Here is a 19,451-nt window from a genome sequence, read left to right as displayed (position 1 = left end):
ACAGAGGTAGCAAAACGGTACTTCAAATCTATGATACTCCCCCACTTAACATACTGCTTGACTAGTTGGGCCGAAGCTTGCTGTACAAGATTAAAACCTATTCAGTCTGTCTACAAACAGGCTCTCAATGTGCTTGATAGGAAGCCCAATAGCCATCATCACTGTTACATCCTCAGAAAGCATGAGCTCCTAAGTTGGGAAAATCTTGTGCAATACACAGACACGTGTCTTGTATTCAAGATCCTAAATGGCCTGGCTCCCCCTCCACTCAGTATTTTTGTTAAACAGAAAACCCAAACATATGGCAGCAGATCCACAAGGTCTGCCATGAGAGGTGACTGTATAGTTCCCTTAAGGGAAAGCACCTTTAGTAAATCCGCTTTCTCTGTGAGAGCTTCCCATGTCTGGAATACACTGCCATCAGACACATAACTGCACCACCTATCACACTTTCACAAAAAACATGAAGACATGGCTAAAGGTCAATCAGATTTGTGAACATAATCCCTAGCTGTGTATTGCCGCTTTGCATGTTGTCTGTAGCTTGTGAGGTGTAGAAACACTTGTTTTTATGGGTTTTGTCTTGTTGCTTTTTGTGCTATGTCTTGCTTGTGCTATGTTTCTATGTCTGTATGCCATGTCTTGCTTGTCCTATGTTTCTATGTCTGTATGCCATGTCTTGCTTGTCCTATGTTTCTATGTCTGTATGCCATGTCTTGCTTGTCCTATGTTTCTATGTCTGTATGCCATGTCTTGCTTGTCCTATGTTTCTATGTCTGTATGCCATGTCTTGCTTGTCCTATGTTTCTATGTCTGTATGCCATGTCTTGCTTGTCCTATGTTTCTATGTCTGTATGCCATGTCTTGCTTGTCCTATGTTTCTATGTCTGTATGCCATGTCTTGCTTGTCCTATGTTTCTATGTCTGTATGCCATGTCTTGCTTGTCCTATGTTTCTATGTCTGTATGCCATGTCTTGCTTGTCCTATGTTTCTATGTCTGTATGCCATGTCTTGCTTGTCCTATGTTTCTATGTCTGTATGCCATGTCTTGCTTGTCCTATGTTTCTATGTCTGTATGCCATGTCTTGCTTGTCCTATGTTTCTATGTCTGTATGCCATGTATTGCTTGTCCTATGTTTCTCTGTCTGTATGCCATGTCTTGCTTGTCCTATGTTTCTCTGTCTGCATGCTATGTCTTGCTTGTGCTATGTTGCTCTGTCTGCATGCTATGTCTTGCTTGTGCTATGTTTCTCTGTCTGCATGCTATGTCTTGCTTGTGCTATGTTGCTCTGTCTGTATGCCATGTCTTGCTTGTCCTATGTTTCTCTGTCTGCATGCTATGTATTGCTTGTGCTATGTTTCTCTGTCTGCATGCTATGTCTTGCTTGTGCTATGTTTCTCTGTCTGCATGCTATGTCTTGCTTGTGCTATGTTTCTCTGTCTGCATGTTATGTCTTGCTTGTGCTATGTTTCTCTGTCTGCATGCTATGTCTTGCTTGTGCTATGTTTCTCTGTCTGCATGTTATGTCTTGCTTGTGCTATGTTTCTCTGTCTGCATGCTATGTCTTGCTTGTGCTATGTTGCTCTGTCTGCATGCTATGTCTTGCTTGTGCTATGTTTCTCTGTCTGCATGTTATGTCTTGCTTGTGCTATGTTTCTCTGTCTGCATGCCATGTCTTGCTTGTCCTATGTTTCTCTGTCTGCATGCTATGTCTTGCTTGTGCTATGTTTCTCTGTCTGCATGTTATGTCTTGCTTGTGCTATGTTTCTCTGTCTGCATGCTATGTCTTGCTTGTCCTATGTTTCTCTGTCTGCATGCTATGTCTTGCTTGTGCTATGTTTCTCTGTCTGCATGTTATGTCTTGCTTGTGCTATGTTGCTCTGTCTGCATGCTATGTCTTGCTTGTCCTATGTTTCTCTGTCTGCATGCTATGTCTTGCTTGTGCTATGTTGCTCTGTCTGCATGCTATGTCTTGCTTGTGCTATGTTTCTCTGTCTGTATGCCATGTCTTGCTTGTCCTATGTTTCTCTGTCTGCATGCTATGTCTTGCTTGTGCTATGTTGCTCTGTCTGCATGCTATGTCTTGCTTGTGCTATGTTGCTCTGCGTGTGCTCACTGCTCATTGATTGTCTGTATTGTAATTGTTTTAATAACCTGCCAAGGAAGTGCGGTTGAAAACGGCACTTTTACTGAAAAGTTTATTAATGTGCACTGTCCCTGTAAAAATAAAATAAACTCAAACTCTTATAAACATTCTATATGGAGATTCTTATAAAGCTCTTAAACATTATATATGGAATATTTCTCACAAGTTGTATAAATTGTTAATGCTGTGATTCAATGGTGATAATATAAATATGTAGAAGACCAAAGAAGTGAAGGCTGTTTAAATCAGAGAAATGTGCAACACAATGTGATAGGTAGTTGATGACTAGAATATTCCACCCTGAAGCCATATCTACCCTGAAGCCATATAATCGTATGAAGTTGGTTAAAATCATGTATAATCATAGTCTGTACAATATGTCTATAATAGTATCTTAAAAACAGACTGTCTGAGCAAGATTCGGTGGCGACCTTGGCTGGGGCCACTGAGATTACTTCCCAGGGTCTCGGTCTCCTTGGCTGGGGCCACTGAGATTACTTCCCAGGGTCTCTGTCTCCTTGGCTGGGGCCACTGAGATTACTTCCCAGGGTCTCTGTCTCCTTGGCTGGGGCCACTGAGATTACTTCCCAGGGTCTCTGTCTCCTTGGCTGGGGCCACTGAGATTACTTCCCAGGGTCTCGGTCTCCTTGGCTGGGGCCACTGAGATTACTTCCCAGGGTCTCTGTCTCCTTGGCTGGGGCCACTGAGATTACTTCCCAGGGTCTCTGTCTCCTTGGCTGGGGCCACTGAGATTACTTCCCAGGGTCTCGGTCTCCCTAACTTGAAGAATCCCCTAATCTTTGTCGGCTGGGTAGCAGGACATTGTGTGCTAATGTTAGTGTGAATGTGTGTGCGTATGTTTGTGTGAATGCGTGTGCGTGAGAAGCCTGTATAAAATGATTTTTTTTTGTACAACAGGCCAGCGCGCTCTAGAGAATAAAACTTATTGACTATTTTAGCTGGGCCTCTGTCTGTTTCATTTCGATCAGTATCTTACAAACCCTGATCAGCAGACTGAGTAGTTTAATTGAATTGATTTATGAACTTTGAGAACATAATTCTCGTAACATAGGTGCAAGGGAGGGAATATTTGCACCACTGGATGTCATAAGGTGAATGCACCAATTTGTAAGTCGCTCTGGATAAGAGCGTCTGCTAAATGACTTAAATGTAAAATGTAAAAATGAACATGGGTGTGGTGCTCTTGGGAAAGAGACCTGACTGGTTTGGATGATCGAAACTTTGTCTAAACCAATAATGGTCTGTGTTGAAGCACCACTGAATGTTTATCCAGCCCCGTGAAAAGGGATGTGACCCGACATGTCTATAACCTGCTAAGCACACTAAGCATCAGAGTGACACATACATCTACATAAATGAAGGATTCAATCCATAGCAATGAAGGTCAGTGTTGTAGTGTTGGTTGAAATGTAAAGGTCAGTGTTGTAGTGTTGGTTGAAATGTCAAGGTCAGTGTTGTAGTGTTAGTTGAAATGTAAAGGTAATTTTCGATTGAGCAGACATATTCAGCGTTTACCATAGAGGGCGTAAAAAATAAACTCCTGAAACTAGATCCCCTACATCCTGGTCTTGACGAAAAAGAAGAAAAAAAGCATCCATGTTCAACCAATCCAGTAAATGTGAAGGAGGAGTCTTCTTGTTAACGTCCAAAATTTAGAAGTCCTATCACTGGCTCTCATTCCATTTCCCCTGACAACCAGAACATTTGCTTGTACAATGGATGCAGTCGCTGAGAATGCAGAAACATCGCTTTTACATTTCAATCACGCTAGAACAGTGATTTTCACCGCTACTGTTTGAATCCGATGACATTGTGGACAAAATGTTGCCCTGACTCCTTGCATCGGTCAAACGCTATGCCGTGCACATGGACGGCACAGGCTGACCAGACCGCTCGTGCGTTTCTTCTTCTTCTCTGGACTTCATATGGCAGTTGGCAACCAACTTTAAGGTGCATTACCACCACCAACTGGACTGGAGTGTTGACCTCAGTTCATCTTTCAATCACCCACGTGGGTATATGCTCCTAGAAACCAATGAGATGGGAGAGGCGGGACTTGCAGCGTGTCAAGCGTCACAAATAGAACAAAGTTCTGTTTTAGCGTCTGACTAATCAGACGCTCATTGTGATCGGTGTGGTCAGCATGTTCCTTTCTTCTCTGCAAGGAGTCTGGATCTGTGTACATCCCTGACTTTTCCCCCGAAGGCATTCAGGGCCGTCTGATTGGTCCAGAAACCGATGGCCAGAGCCAGAACCCACGTCGGTAAAGCCAGAGAGGAAGACGTGAAGTGAAAGGGTTAACTGGACACAGAATCTGTCTTCTTCAGATTGTAGCGTTTAAAAATAAAATAATAATAATAATAATTGGCCTCCAAGTGAGGACTTTCGGTATAGAGGTCAATAGCTGTCGTATTTGGTTAGCAAAAAATGTAATGGTTATTTGCTGGAATATAAGCTTTGTAATGATAAGGTTTTTACCAGAAGTAGGACACGTAACATCCTAGCAACTTTGAGAAAAAGCACTTTATGTCAAGGGCTTCGAGTTACCACAGCCACAAAATAATAAAAAATCTGCCTTTTTCTACAATAAAAAAAAAAGTATTCAATTTTTTAAAAACATTACCTTAACCACACTGCTAACTTTATGCCTAACCATAACACGCATATTTGCCCTCTCATTGGCTAGAATGGTCCCACTTGATTTTGCCTCATTCCATTTTCAAAAACATTTCATCAATTAAACTGATAGTTTGTGGTAAATTCATCATTGGCTTTAATACCCTGATTGGTAGAATCACTGATGACTTTGTTTTGTACAACACCTCTCAGACCCCTCGTCACCACAAACGACTCCACGATAGCAGTCTGACTGAGGTGTGTAGCGAACATTGAGCAGCAAAATCATTTTGTGTGTCGTCACCAGGAAAGAGAAAATGCTGCTTTTTTAAATGTATTTTTTTACCTTTATTTAACTAAGCAAGTCGAGAACAAATTATTATTTTCAATCAATCAAATGTATTTATAAAGTCCTTTTTACATAAGCAGATGTCACAAAGTGCTATACAGAAACCCAGCCTAAAACCCCAAACAGCAAGCTACGCAGATGTTGAAGCACAATGACGGCCTACCCTGGCCAAACCCTAACGACGCTGGGTCAATTTTACGCACCCCAATCATGGCCGGTTGTGATACAGCCTGGAATCGAACCAGGGTCTGTAGGGATGCCTCCAGCACTGCAATGCAGTGCAGTGCCTTAGACCGCTGCAGCATTCAGCAACGTCATTGCTTTTACAGAGATCGCATTCAAGGTAAATGCTGCAGATGTCTCAAATGGAAACGTCCTTTAAAGCTAAAATCCTGGTTTCTGATTGAATCCCAGCCTTCGTATTTTTAACAAAGAGGATTTACGTACAGTAACTGCATGTATGACCAATTCCATTCACACAAATTGGCAAAATCCAAAAAAAAAAATGTTATCCACATTTGGTCACAAAAATGAAACCAGTCCAGAATAAAAGGAAATAAAGAAACATTTAAAAAGGTGAGGAAATTAAAGGTGAGGCAATTAAAGGTGAGGAAATTAAAGGTGAGGTAGCTTGTAGCTGCCACAACTATTTAAACCCTAATCCAACTCACGGTAGAAACCTTTGTGATGCTGTAGTAGCTTCACGCCTACAAACTTAGACTACTGATGTAGAACTGTAGTGCTAAAGTATTATTATTTCTGACATACTGGAACAGCTACGCATTTCAAAATAAAAAAAGTCATATTACCCAGTTATTCTCACAGCGTGCATCCATACATTTACCCAGAGGGATCATGTGCAGTATCTCAGAAGTTAAAACTTGTGCAAAGAGTATTGTAATGTACAATATGAAACAGTTTAAAGAAAGAACAGGGTGGTGTTCTCATAGGCACCAAACAGAAGACAATCAGTTTTTTCTAATAAGAAACCAAAAAAGATGAATCAGTTGCAAACACATTTAAAACATTTTCCTAACTAAATACGATCTAGGGTTGACTCATTTAGCATGCAGACGGATGAAAATTTCTTGACATGCATGAAGATCATCAGTCAAACCGTCAGAACCCGACCAAACCAAGACGACCAAATCTTTTCAGGCTGGAAAGTTAAACAAAATAACTTCAAGTAAAATAGAAAAACTCCAGAGGAACATAAACATCTAAAAGTCCTTCATTTAAAACAATGTAATCAACTCGCCTCTGTTTTGGTTTTAAAAAATCTAAGGGATGGGCATAAAGAAATGAATCCACTCAAATTCAGACTGAACTATGGATGCAAGGACTGACCATCCATGGTATCACAATTATAGTTTGAACCATGTTGAGTCTATACAGTGTTTGTTTAAAAACATTGGAGTAAAACAAGCCTATATTTGAGGTTCTGGTGGGGTACGACAGTTGAACTAAGCCCCTGAGGCATTTATAAAAAAATATATATATACTTCAAGAATGAATGGATATACCGTGGGGCAAAAAAGTATTTAGTCAGCCACCAATTGTGCAAGTTCTCCCACTTAAAAAGACGAGAGGCCTGTAATTTTCATCATAGGTACACTACAACTATGACAGACAAAATGAGAAGAAAGAAATCCAGAAAATCACATTGTAGGATTTTTAATTAATTTATTTGCAAATTATGATGGAAAATAAGTATTTGGTCACCTACAAACAAGCAAGATTTCTGGCTCTCACAGACCTGCAACTTCTTCTTTAAGGGGCTCCTCTGTCCTCCACTCGTTACCTCTATTAATGGCACCTGTTTGAACTTGTTATCAGTATAAAAGACACCTGTCCACAACCTCAAACAGTCACACTCCAAACTCCACTATGGCCAAGACCAAAGAGCTGTCAAAGGACACCAGAAACAAAATTGTAGACCTGCACCAGGCTGGGAAGACTGAATCTGCAGTAGGTAAGCAGCTCGGTTTGAAGAAATCAACTGTGGGAGCAATTATTATATATATAAGACCACTGATAATCTCCCTCGATCTGGGGCTTCATGCAAGATCTCACCCCGTGGGGTCAAAATGATAACAAGAATGGTGAGCAAAAATCCCAGAACCACACAGGAGGACCTAGTGAATTACCTGCAGAGAGCTGGGACCAAAGTAACAAAGCCTACCACCAGTAACACACTACACCGCCAGGGACTCAAATCCTGCAGTGGCAGAAATGTCCCCCTGCTTAAGCCAGTACATGTCCAGGCCCATCTGAAGTTTGCTAGAGAGCATTTGGATGATCCAGAAGAAGATTGGGAGAATGTTATATGGTCAGATGAAACAAAAATATAACTTTTTGGTAAAAACTCAACTCGTCGTGTTTGGAGGACAAAGAATGCTGAGTTGCATCCAAAGAACACTATACCTACTGTGAAGCATGGGGGTGGAAACATCATGCTTTGGGGCTGTTTTTCTGCAAAGGGACCAGGACGACTGATCCGTGTAAAGGAAAGAATGAATGGGGCCATGTATCGTAAGATTTTGAGTGAAAACCTCCTTCCATCAGCAAGGGCATTGAAGATTAAACGTGGCTGGGTCTTTCAGCATGACAATGATCCCAAACACACCGCCCGGGCAACAAAGGAGTGGCTTTGTAAGAAGCATTTCAAAGTCCAGGAGTGGCCTAGCCAGTCTCCAGATCTCAACCCCATAGAAAATCTTTGGAGTTAAAAGTCTGTTGCCCAGCAACAGCCCCAAAACATCACTGCTCTAGAGGAGATCTGCATGGAGGAATGGGCCAAAATACCAGCAACAGTGTGTGAAAACCTTGTGAAGACTTACAGAAAACAGTTGACTTCTGTCATTGCCAACAAAGGGTATATAACAAAGTATTGAGAAACTTTTGTTATTGACCAAATACTTATTTTCCACCATAATTTGTAAATAAATTCATTAATCCTACAATGTGATTTTCTGGATTTTTTTTTTCTCATTTTGTCTGTCATAGTTGAAGTGTACCTATGATGAAAATTACAGACCTCGCTCATCTTTTTAAGTGGGAGAACTGGACCATGTTTAGTTTGTTCACATATCACTCAGTACCTGTTCTCTAATCCTACACTTCACTATGCATGACTTCCAGTTGCATACAGTGTGTGTGTTTTGCCACAGGTTCATTTGGGACTGACTGTTCATGTGTAAAAGTCTGATTTAGGGCCATTTGTAATATCAGAAGTGTCCCGCTTTGCTTACACCTACTGTGCCATCCTGTGGCCAAGTACAGTATGACAACAAAATAAGCAAAAGATTGAAATAGGTGACAATCTCCAAAGACAATCAAGAATCATTGTCAAGTCCCTGATTTCACATATTTAAAAGACCACCAATCAAAACACACATGATGACAAAACAGGATGAAATATTTGAATTTAAAAAATCCTCAATTTTCAATTTAGAAAATTCCATCTATCAAGTAGTTAAATGTGTAAATCCATAAAATGGCTAATACAACTTGACAAAAAAAATGAAAAGGCTACAATTTGAGTCTTCAAACTGAGGTGCAGTGTCTTGTTGAAGGAGGGGATTAAGGATGTGTGGGTTGAGGTCTCTGTACGTCCAGATAGGGCTAGTTAGTAGCCCTATCCCCTTCCTTATACATTGCCCGCCCATGCCTGGGGCTCTTTAGAGCCCCCAATGTCTGGAATCTGATCAGCAAAAGACTGCATCATCCACTGTCCGTCCGGGAGTTGTCCCTCTGTGGCAGTGGCGGTGGCGGCAGGAAGTTGAGAAGTGTCTGCCTTCTCGACAGCGTCTGAAACTAGAATAAAATAACATCTGAGGTGACTGGACCATGTTACCTAGGCCAAAGATAAACCCGTCCACTACAAATCACTCATAGGGGGCAGCAGCATCCGGACTAGGTGCTGCGAGTGACAGCAACATAAGTTAGTGATTGTTCACAGGTGCGGGTGATTAGCAGGTCATTGCAGAGTGAGAGGAGGACAGTTTGAATCTTTCATTTTGGCCTTCTACTTGTATTGTATACATCATTTGTTGTCACAATTGAGCATATATGCCCTGCTTGGGCTGGCTAACTACGGTTGTCCCTGGTGTTTATTGGGCTGGCTGACTACGGTTGTCCCTGGTGTTTATTGGGCTGGCTGACTACGGTTGTCCCTGGTGTTTATTGGGCTGGCTGACTACGGTTGTCCCTGGTGTTTATTGGGCTGGCTGACTACGGTTGTCCCTGGTGTTTATTGGGCTGGCTGACTACGGTTGTCCCTGGTGTTTATTGGGCTGGCTGACTACGGTTGTCCCTGGTGTTTATTGGGCTGGCAGACTACGGTTGTCCCTGGTGTTTATTGGGCTGGCTGACTACGGTTGTCCCTGGACCCTGGTGTTTATTGGGCTGGCTGACTACGGTTGACCCTGGATCGTGGTGTTTATTGGGCTGGCTCACTACGGTTGTCCCTGGATCCTGGTGTTTATTGTGCTGGCTGACTACGGTTGTCCCTGGTGTTTATTGGGCTGGCTGACTACGGTTGTCCCTGGTGTTTATTGGGCTGGCTGACTACGGTTGTCCCTGGACCCTGGTGTTTATTGGGCTGGCTGACTACAGTTGTCCCTGGACACTGGTGTTTATTGGGCTGGCTGACTACGGTTGTCCCTGGATCCTGGTGTTTATTGGGCTGGCTGACTACGGTTGTCCCTGGTGTTTATTGTTTATTTGTCATGGACCATGTATAACATGTCATTGCACCAGATTTAGCGGGATAGCTCATTTTTCATCTGTAGTCTCTGGCATGTGTCTCCTAGGTACATGACAGACCACAGCAATCCTCATACTCTTTAATAGGCTTGGACGATATACAGTATACCAGGGTATTACTGAAGGTATGATTTTCACCCCCCCCAAACCTCACGGGGGTGCGTGCTACGCCACTGCTTGTAACTACAAGTTAACTATCTAAGATGTGTCAAACAAATGATATCCATCTCAGGGCTCCAGCTATGCATTTGGTTTTGCTAACTTGCTAGCTAAGTGTCTAGGTGGTAAGATCAAGCTTCTTGGTTAGAACAGAGATATTCAACCCTTCCTGGATCAAGATCCATGATGCCTAAATTGTTTTGTGTGTTAAAAAAAACATCACAAATAGCGTCCCTTTAAAGTAATATCGTATATCCCGGTATGATACAGAAGGTGTATAATGGGAGGAAAAACCCTAGTCTTTAATATTAATGACTCATTAATATCAGGTTATGTCCCAGTTAGTTAGCTCGACAGTGAGATTCAAAATATTCTATAGGCTGGCTAGTTGGATTCAAAACATCATTCAGTCTTGTTTATTTAGGCCAACAGCAATGTGACTGTGTTTCTATAGTATACTATCCCTGCATTCCACATCAACCCCGAGACACTCCTAAACATCTGAACATCTTGGACAGGAATACACAATATGGCACTTCATGGTTGCCTTCTGAAGGGCTGGCTAGAATATCAGCCACATTACTTCCAGCTCTCCAACAGAGACGGGTAACAGTGTCCAGGGAGGAGGTATTCAGGGTACATACACATCCAGTGTGTGGATCACAATACCTCCTGGAATCTACTCATTTCAAGGTGAGGATGCTTAAATACTTCTGTCATTTGTGTTAACTGCCATTTTTAAAAGATGAGTGTCCTGTGGCAGGGTTCTCCCCAAAGAATGGAACAGAATCATTACTTTATGTTATCATCTCAGGTCTTTTTTTTTTTGCTCTAGATTGCAGATAATGACAGTTACAGGTGTTAAAACATGAAAAGATATGAGTTAAAAGAGGGGCGCTGCCCCGCCCCCCCCTCCGGTCCTCCACCCAGCCGTACTCAGCAGGGGTGTGTATCGACAACCCTGCTGTGGGGAGCCTGCTTATCCCAGTTCTAAGGTCCATCCAGGCATCTCTGTACTGACCTGTGTTTTCCGCCGACGAGAAGTTACAGTGCCCGTTGCCATTGCTCTGGCCCTCTTCAGGCCCCGGCCCACCCTCGCCATATGCGCCGCCAAAGGCCGCCTCGTAGCCCGGGTCGTACGCCTCCTCTTTAATCGCCATCCTCTTGGCGTCCTCTGTAGGGGGGAGAAAACACAAAATTAAATATAAACGTATTTCTATGGAACAAACAAACTGTTACCATGAACAAGACTGTTCTCATACAGCTCACTCAGATGAACAAGGTCATGAGACTGGGCAGAACTGTGATGGCTTTTCATTTTAAAATTCACCTTTTTAATAATAATTGACATTTGATGTTAACTATGTGCTGCCATGTAAATGTAATTGAATACTCATAGCACTCTGCAGTACGTTCTCTTACCCTTGGCCAGTCCCAGGTCAAAGGTGTACTCCAACTCCTGAATGTCGTCTGTTCTGGCCACACCCCTGAGCTGGTCCCTTAATTCCCTCAGCTTGATGTAGAAGTGCACTTTGTCCTGGGCACGGGGGAACTGGGCACAGCGGGCACTGGACGACGGCATCAAATACAACGCCTGTCGGGGAGAGGGCAGGGTTATACGGTGTCATTTCAAAAAGGGGAATGGTACTGTACTTCCTCTGTATGCCCAATGATCATAGTTCATTCTTTAAAAAGTCTAAGCCGACATGTGGAATTGTTTTAAGATGGTCATACTATGGATCATTTAGCAATTTGATTTTACATTTTAGGACCCCATTAATAAACTTTTTTTATATATATATATATATATATAGTGCCTTGCGAAAGTGTTCGGCCCCCTTGAACTTTGCGACCTTTTGCCACATTTCAGGCTTCAAACATAAAGATATAAAACTGTATTTTTTTGTAAAGAATCAACAGCAAGTGGGACACAATCATGAAGTGGAACGACATTTATTGGATATTTCAAACTTTTTTAACAAATCAAAAACTGAAAAATTGGGCGTGCAAAATTATTCAGCCCCTTTTTACTTTCAGTGCAGCAAACTCTCTCCAGAAGTTCAGTGGGGATCTCTGAATGATCCAATGTTGACCTAAATGACTAATGATGATAAATACAATCCGCCTGTGTGTAATCAAGTCTCCGTATAAATGCACCTGCACTGTGATAGTCTCAAAAGTCCGTTAAAAGCGCAGAGAGCATCATGAAGAACAAGGAACACACCAGGCAGGTCCGAGATACTGTTGTGAAGAAGTTTAAAGCCGGATTTGGATACAAAAAGATTTCCCAAGCTTTAAACATCCCAAGGAGCACTGTGCAAGCGATAATATTGAAATGGAAGGAGTATCAGACCACTGCAAATCTACCAAGACCAGATCAGAGATGCAGCCAAGAGGCCCATGATCACTCTGGATGAACTGCAGAGATCTACAGCTGAGGTGGGAGACTCTGTCCATAGGACAACAATCAGTCGTATATTGCACAAATCTGGCCTTTATGGAAGAGTGGCAAGAAGAAAGCCATTTCTTAAAGATATCCATAAAAAGTGTCGTTTACAGTTTGCCACAAGCCACCTGGGAGACACACCAAACATGTGGAAGAAGGTGCTCTGGTCAGATGAAACCAAAATTGAACTTTTTGGCAACAATGCAAAACGTTATGTTTGGCGTAAAAGCAACACAGCTCATCACCCTGAACACACCATCCCCACTGTCAAACATGGTGGTGAGAGCATCATGGTTTGGGCCTGCTTTTCTTCAGCAGGGACAGGGAAGATGGTTGAAATTGATGGGAAGATGGATGGAGCCAAATACAGGACCATTCTGGAAGAAAACCTGATGGAGTCTGCAAAAGACCTGAGACTGGGACGGAGATTTGTCTTCTAACAAGACAATGATCCAAAACATAAAGCAAAATCTACAATGGAATGGCCAAGTCAAAGTCCAGACCTGAATCCAATCGAGAATCTTTGGAAAGAACTGAAAACTGCTGTTCACAAATGCTCTCCATCCAACCTCACTGAGCTCGAGCTGTTTTGCAAGGAGGAATGGGAAAAAATTTCAGTCTCTCAATGTGCAAAACTGATAGAGACATACACCAAGCGACTTACAGCTGTAATCGCAGCAAAAGGTGGCGCTACAAAGTATTAACTTAAGAGGGCTGAATAACTTTGCATGCCCAATTTTTCAGTTTTTGATTTGTTAAAAAAGTTTGAAATATCCAATAAATGTCGTTCCACTTCATGATTGTGTCCCACTTGCTGTTGATTCTTCACAAAAAAATACAGTTTTATATCTTTATGTTTGAAGCCTGAAATGTGGCAAAAGGTCACAAAGTTCAAGGGGGCCGAATACTTTCGCAAGGCACTGTATATAGATACAGAGTGGGGCAAAAAAAGTATTTAGTCAGCCACCAATTGTTCAAGTTCTCCCACTTAAAAAGATGAGGCCTGTAATTTTCATTATAGGTACACTTCAACTATGACAGACAAAATGAGAAAAAAAAAATCTAGGAAATTACATTGTAGGATTTTACATTTATTTATTTGCAAATTATAGTGGAATATAACTATTTGGTCAATAAAAGTTTATATACCCTTTGTTGGCAATGACAGAGGTCAAACGTTTTCTGTAAGTCTTGACAAGGTTATCGCACACTGTTGCTGGTATTTTGGCCCATTCCTCCATGCAGATCTCCTCTAGAGCAGTGATGTTTTGGGGCTGTTGCTGGGCAACACGGACTTTCAACTCCCTCCAAAGATTTTCTATGGGGTTGAGATCTGGAGACTGGCTAGGCACTCCAGGACCTTAAAATGCTTCTTATGAAGCCACTCCTTCGTTGCCCGGGCGGTGTGTTTGGGATCATTGTCATGCTGAAAGACCCAGCCACGTTTAATCTTCAATGCCCTTGCTGATGGGAGGTTTTCACTCAAAATCTCACGATACATGGCCCCATTCATTCTTTCCTTTAGACGGATCAGTCGTCCTGGTCCCTTTGCAGAAAAACAGCCCCAAAGCATGATGTTTCCACCCCCATGCTTCACAGTAGGTATGGTGTTCTTTGGATGCAACTCAGCATTCTTTGTCCTCCAAACACGACAAGTTGAGTTTTTACCCAAAAAGTAATAGTTTAATCTGACCATATGACATTCTCTCCCAATCTTCTTCTGGATCATCCAAATGTTCTTTTTTTCTCATTTTGTCTGTCATAGTTGAAGTGTACCTATGATGACAATTACAGGCCTCTCTCATCTTTTTAAGTGGGAGAACTTGCACAATTGGTGGCTGACTAAATACTTTTTTGCCCCACTGTATGTATGTAGGTATGCATGTATATATTTTTGTTGTTGTTGCTTGAACTACTATATCCCAGAGAAACTAATTGAATAACACATTTATATGGCAGCAAACAAATATCATAAGGAATAAGGTTTTGATGTGTTTGTCCTAGATCTAAGAGATAAGAAAGCTCAGGAAATATTTTAGTTCTTACACATATTTAACCCCTTTTTTGGGTACCTTCAATCTCCACCCGGTACAGCCAGAGGAGGACTGTCCACCCCTCAGAGCCTGGTTCCTCTCTACCCGGTACAGCCAGAGGAGGACTGTCCACCCCTCAGAGCCTGGTTCCTCTCTAGGTTTCTGCCTTTCTAGGGAGTTTTTCCCTAGCCACCGTGCTTCTACACCTGCATTGCTTGCTGTTTGGGTTTTTAGGCTGGGTTTCTTTATAAGCACTGACATCTGCTGGTGTAAAAAGGGCTTTATAAATAAATGTAATTGATTTGATTGATACTTCCATTCATAAAAATAAAAAAAGCTGGTACCAGGTTACCTTCAGACGAGTCCCATGGGGGTCATAGAGAAACGGAGAACACTATCGTGTTTGTGAGAATCTCCCCTTTCAACAGTGGGGTCACATTAGTTTGTAACCCAAGTGGTTTGGACCCTACAAACAAAAAGTTGGCACATCGACTGTACCGACTTCAGACGAGTCCCGTGACACACAGTGGTAGTAATATGCTACATACGTTTTGGTGAGAAGTGATTTTCGGGACGTCTCATGGTCTGACAAACACCGCTCTAGCTCTGCCACCTTTTACCGCGGATGCAGAAGTTCCACATCGGCAGATGTGGTGGATGGAGATGCATCCAATGCAAAAAAAAGAGAAAAGATTTCTACCTTAAACTAACTGATTTAGATGGCCATTGTTTAATGTTACTATGACGCACCGGTGCGTCAATCAACTCTTGGGGGTTAATAATCACCCGCACAAGCCTGGGCTAACCCACTGGGGAGTCAGGCCCACCCAATCAGATTGCGCCAAAGAAAAATAAAGATATTACGCTCTACTTGTCAGTGTCTTAACCTAAACATGCACCATCATATAGAATTCGTAGCAAGCAGCGCACTGGAATGACATTCACTTTCATGGGATAGGTGGCCAAAATGAACTAACTGAAAGCCACACCCCCAATAAACCACGAACAGGAAGTCTTATACATCAGACTTACCAGGTAACAGAGCACCACATCAGACTACCAGGTAACAGAGCACCACATCAGACTACCAGGTAACAGAGCACCACATCAGACTACCAGGAAGCAGAGCCCTTACCACTTCACAGTCAGGTATCTTGTGTGGCTGCAGACCAAAGTCAAGTTTCTTGGGCTTTTTTCCAAACATCTCTCTGCAGAACATTTCATAGATACCTGAAAAGAAACAATTTCAACACTTAATATGGAATTTCAATGGAAAGGTCTTGCAACTGGCATTTTCTCCTCTCTAGCAGGGTTTTTGTGGCTACTTACATTTTCCATTGAAAACAGCTATGAGAGGCTTGTACTTCTTCAGCTTTTCCACGAGAATTAAGGCACCCTCACGTAGCTCTTTGCTGTGAATTAACATAAGATGTCAAACACTGTATTCCATTTATATGTTGCCGTGTGGCCACTGTTTGACATATACTCTATTGTCTCACTCGTCATCTCTCAGCACATTGCTGACTGACTTAAGGATTTGATTATTTTCTTCCTAAGCTTACGTTGAAAGGTCTTTGCTTCCAGGCGTTGTCCTTGCCACCATGTTTGTGAAACCGATCTTATATTTCGCTGGCAGGCTGGTGTCACTCATGTGGTTGAGCTGCTCATCAGTGAATCCAGACAAGAACAGGCACTTCCCTGATGAGGACAAGTTCTCATTAAATTTGTCGTACCATTATTCTTCTGAAATTGAGGTCAACTTTGTAATGCTCTGCTCCCTAAGCATAGGAAAACATTGCAGTTACGATGCCTTGAATTTAAAGTTTTGCGATTTCGGTTGATTCATAAACGGTGTCGAGATAATGAAAGCGCAGAATAAAAATAGAAAATATTTTCAAAATAAGAGTTCCTGACAGCTGTTCACACACCAAATCAAGACTAAATATCTACTAAAGCAACTTACAGAAATGATTTCCAGGGCCAGGGAACCATCGTCCAACATAGGCTGCCACCAGACCTGGGTTGATTCCAATCTAGAACAGAGAGATTCACATCATGCAACTGGGTTGTGTTCATTATTGCAGTGTTTCTCAACACTGGTTCTACAGTACCTACAACAGTGCACAGTTTAATTGTAGCCAAACACACCTCATTCAACTCATTGAGGGCATGATGATTAGTTGACAAGTTGAATCAGGTGTGCTTGTCCGGGGTTACAATAAAACAGTGTACTGTTGGGGGTACTGGAGGACCAGTGTTTTGGGAAACACTGCGTTAGGGCTCGCAACAGAAAACATTTTGCAGCTGGAAACAAATGAGTAGCTCCATTTTCAGTCTCATATCATTAATAATAATAATAATGTCTGGCATAAAGTGACAAACAGGTAGAACTCACAATGACATAGTCCAAGTTGTAGTCAAGAATGTCAGTCAGAGTTCTGCTCATGACCTCATCTTCCGTCATGCCCTTGAATCGGTCTCGTTTCTTCCTGACCTTCTGGACGGTCTCGTCCATCTTCTCCTGCGTGCCGTCAGCCTCTTGACCCTCCTTGCCTTTCTTGGGCTTGGGGCCCGGTTTGGCCTTGGGGGGCTTGGGCATTTTGGGTGGCTTGGGTTCCTTTGGTTGTGCTGTTCTCCCTCGCTTTTTCGCTGGAGCTGCAAGAGGTAGAGAGAACTCCCAATCACCTTGCTGTTAACCTTCCCAACAATTTGTTGATGAGGTATTTTTTTTCCAACTTTATTTAACCAGGTAGGCCAGTTGAGAACAAGTTCTTATTTACAACTGCAACCTGGCCAAGATAAAGCTAAGCAGTGCGACAAAAACAAGAGTTACACTTGTTTTACATTTGTTTTTAATATGTGGGGAAATGCATCAAAAAGAACACTTCTCTCACAAATAAATCAACTTCAAATCCATTGGGCAAGCAATACATTGAGGATCATGTCCTTATTGTTATTGAATACAGCTCTGTGGGAATGAAGAAGCAGGGTACCTTTCGCTAAATTGGCAGGTTCTTGCTGAGCCATGAGCTCATCATTGACAGCCATATGTGCATGTGCCATTACTCTCTCCTCTCTTGGTTCCTCTGTGTAGTGAGGGTGAGGACTGTGGTGATGGTTGATGCCCGGATACTGGCCCTGCAGAGCCTGAAGCTGTTGAGCTGACTGAATCCTGTACAAGGAAGACAAAAGAAAAGAACCCCCAGTATTAATTCTACAGCCAAAATATATTGCAGTGAGAGCCCCAGTATAAATATTGTAAATATATTTGTGAGTCCTGTGAAACAAATACACCATGCCCTCGAGGACATTCAGAATCCCAGACTCCTCAAAGGTACCAGAAGGTCCAGAAAAGGTAGACCTACCTCCACCATATTCACAAGGTAGCTTACAGTAGACACAGCTTCTACAGCATAGAAGCAACCTGTTATTGTCTATACCACCTGCATGTTGAAAGTTTCCTAGATGACGCTGAACTGGAAAGCCAGTCTATATGTGATATGTGATATATATATATATATGTGTGTGTGTATGCAGACTATGTGCAAAATTGGCCCAGCGCCATCTGGGTTTGGCCAGTGTGGGTGTACACACACACCCACACACACTTATATCAGAACTGTTGATAGTATCAATTGCACAATTCGTCCTCATAATTCATTCTCACAATAATCTAGGCTTACAAGTAAAGACAGGTCGTTCTGTGGTGAACTCAATTCAAAGCATTTAGGTGATTCAGATAGCACAATGCATCAGATGCAAACAAAACAAAAAACATGCTGTTATTTCAGATTCAGAACATTTTGCCATTCAGGGGATGAAGGAGGGAGTTCGTTCAAAATGTCCTGGGCTTCTTTTTATTTTGACGGCGTAAGAACTCACCACTGTTGAAGATATTCCGAGGGGACAGGCACTGATCCATACAGCTTTTCTTCCATCTTGGATTTACTTTGTTAGATAGATCAATATTCATGTTGATGAGACATTAATATTCTGATTTGGATATAGCACATAATTCTTGTAAACTGCCTGGCTTTGTAGAATTAGCAACAGTGTATCGGAGCGAGAACTCAAAAAGGATATTTGTCCTAGACAAGTAGTTAGAGGCGCTTTGGCAGCTAACTAGCTTACGTTAGCAGACAACCAGCGCTGCTTTGTCAACAAAGTAAACAGCCAACACACATTCTAACTCCGACTTCGTCTATAGTATACATAAAATCAACATCAATGTTGGCTAACCCACTGGATTTGGCGTATTAAAAGTCATTATGGATAGTCAAGATAGCATAGCTATTCACTGGTTAGCAAGCAAGCTAGCTAGCTAGCTATTTCGCTAATTAGCATGGATGAATGACTTGCTAACTTCACTAGCTAGCAATGAGCTGGTTCGTTATCAAATGAATACAAATTATATGTAATTAATTAAATGCATACATACCTATTACAGAAATAGTTGAATTTGTTATTTCTTTCTTAAAAACAACTGTGCTCAATCACTTTCGCGCTGGACTTGCTAGCATTGAAGCAACAAAGACATGACAGTAAAGCACGTCAACTTTGACATGGGAAGATACCAACATGATAATGGTTGGGGGGGGTTAAGTCAAACGTTCGTATCCTGAAATTCATAGTAAAGGTTTAGTGTATATATCAAACGTTGTATTGATATCAGGAATTTATTATAATATCATAGAAATTGCTAATATGTTTTGTATTTGCATAATGTATACATTTTCAAATACAGCCCTAGCCTCTCTCCCCCATTTTAGCGTTGGTTTGCTCAACGGACATTTAAACTCCCGAGGTTGTTTTCATTGGCTACAAGCCTCTGTGGCAAGTGTCAGTGCTATCCGGAATCATTGGGACGTCCCTAACACAGACAGAAGGGGCTATAAATATCTTTGTGCCTACT

The 19,451-nt window shown here is 42.0% G+C and overlaps 1 protein-coding gene across 1 annotated transcript; it reads right to left on the bottom strand.

Moving 5' to 3' along the window:
• Positions 1 to 8,542: 8,542 nt before the first annotated feature.
• LOC124037008 (G/T mismatch-specific thymine DNA glycosylase-like) lies at positions 8,543 to 19,109 on the bottom strand. The gene is made up of 11 exons (XM_046351625.1): positions 18,978 to 19,109; positions 18,422 to 18,487; positions 17,533 to 17,711; positions 16,935 to 17,194; positions 16,503 to 16,572; positions 16,102 to 16,237; positions 15,869 to 15,951; positions 15,675 to 15,769; positions 11,483 to 11,654; positions 11,082 to 11,234; positions 8,543 to 8,950 (listed from the first exon to the last, which is right to left on the bottom strand). Exons 2-11 carry the CDS (start codon positions 18,475 to 18,477, stop codon positions 8,784 to 8,786), a joined length of 1,371 nt encoding a protein of 456 aa, XP_046207581.1. The 5' UTR covers positions 18,478 to 18,487; positions 18,978 to 19,109; the 3' UTR covers positions 8,543 to 8,783.
• Positions 19,110 to 19,451: the final 342 nt, after the last annotated feature.

The sequence above is a fragment of the Oncorhynchus gorbuscha genome, linkage group LG06 (assembly GCF_021184085.1).
Source record: "Oncorhynchus gorbuscha isolate QuinsamMale2020 ecotype Even-year linkage group LG06, OgorEven_v1.0, whole genome shotgun sequence".
Lineage (NCBI taxonomy): Eukaryota > Metazoa > Chordata > Actinopteri > Salmoniformes > Salmonidae > Oncorhynchus > Oncorhynchus gorbuscha.
The sequence above is the reverse complement of the archived record's forward strand: the minus strand, read 5'-3'. Positions and strand labels throughout refer to the sequence as shown.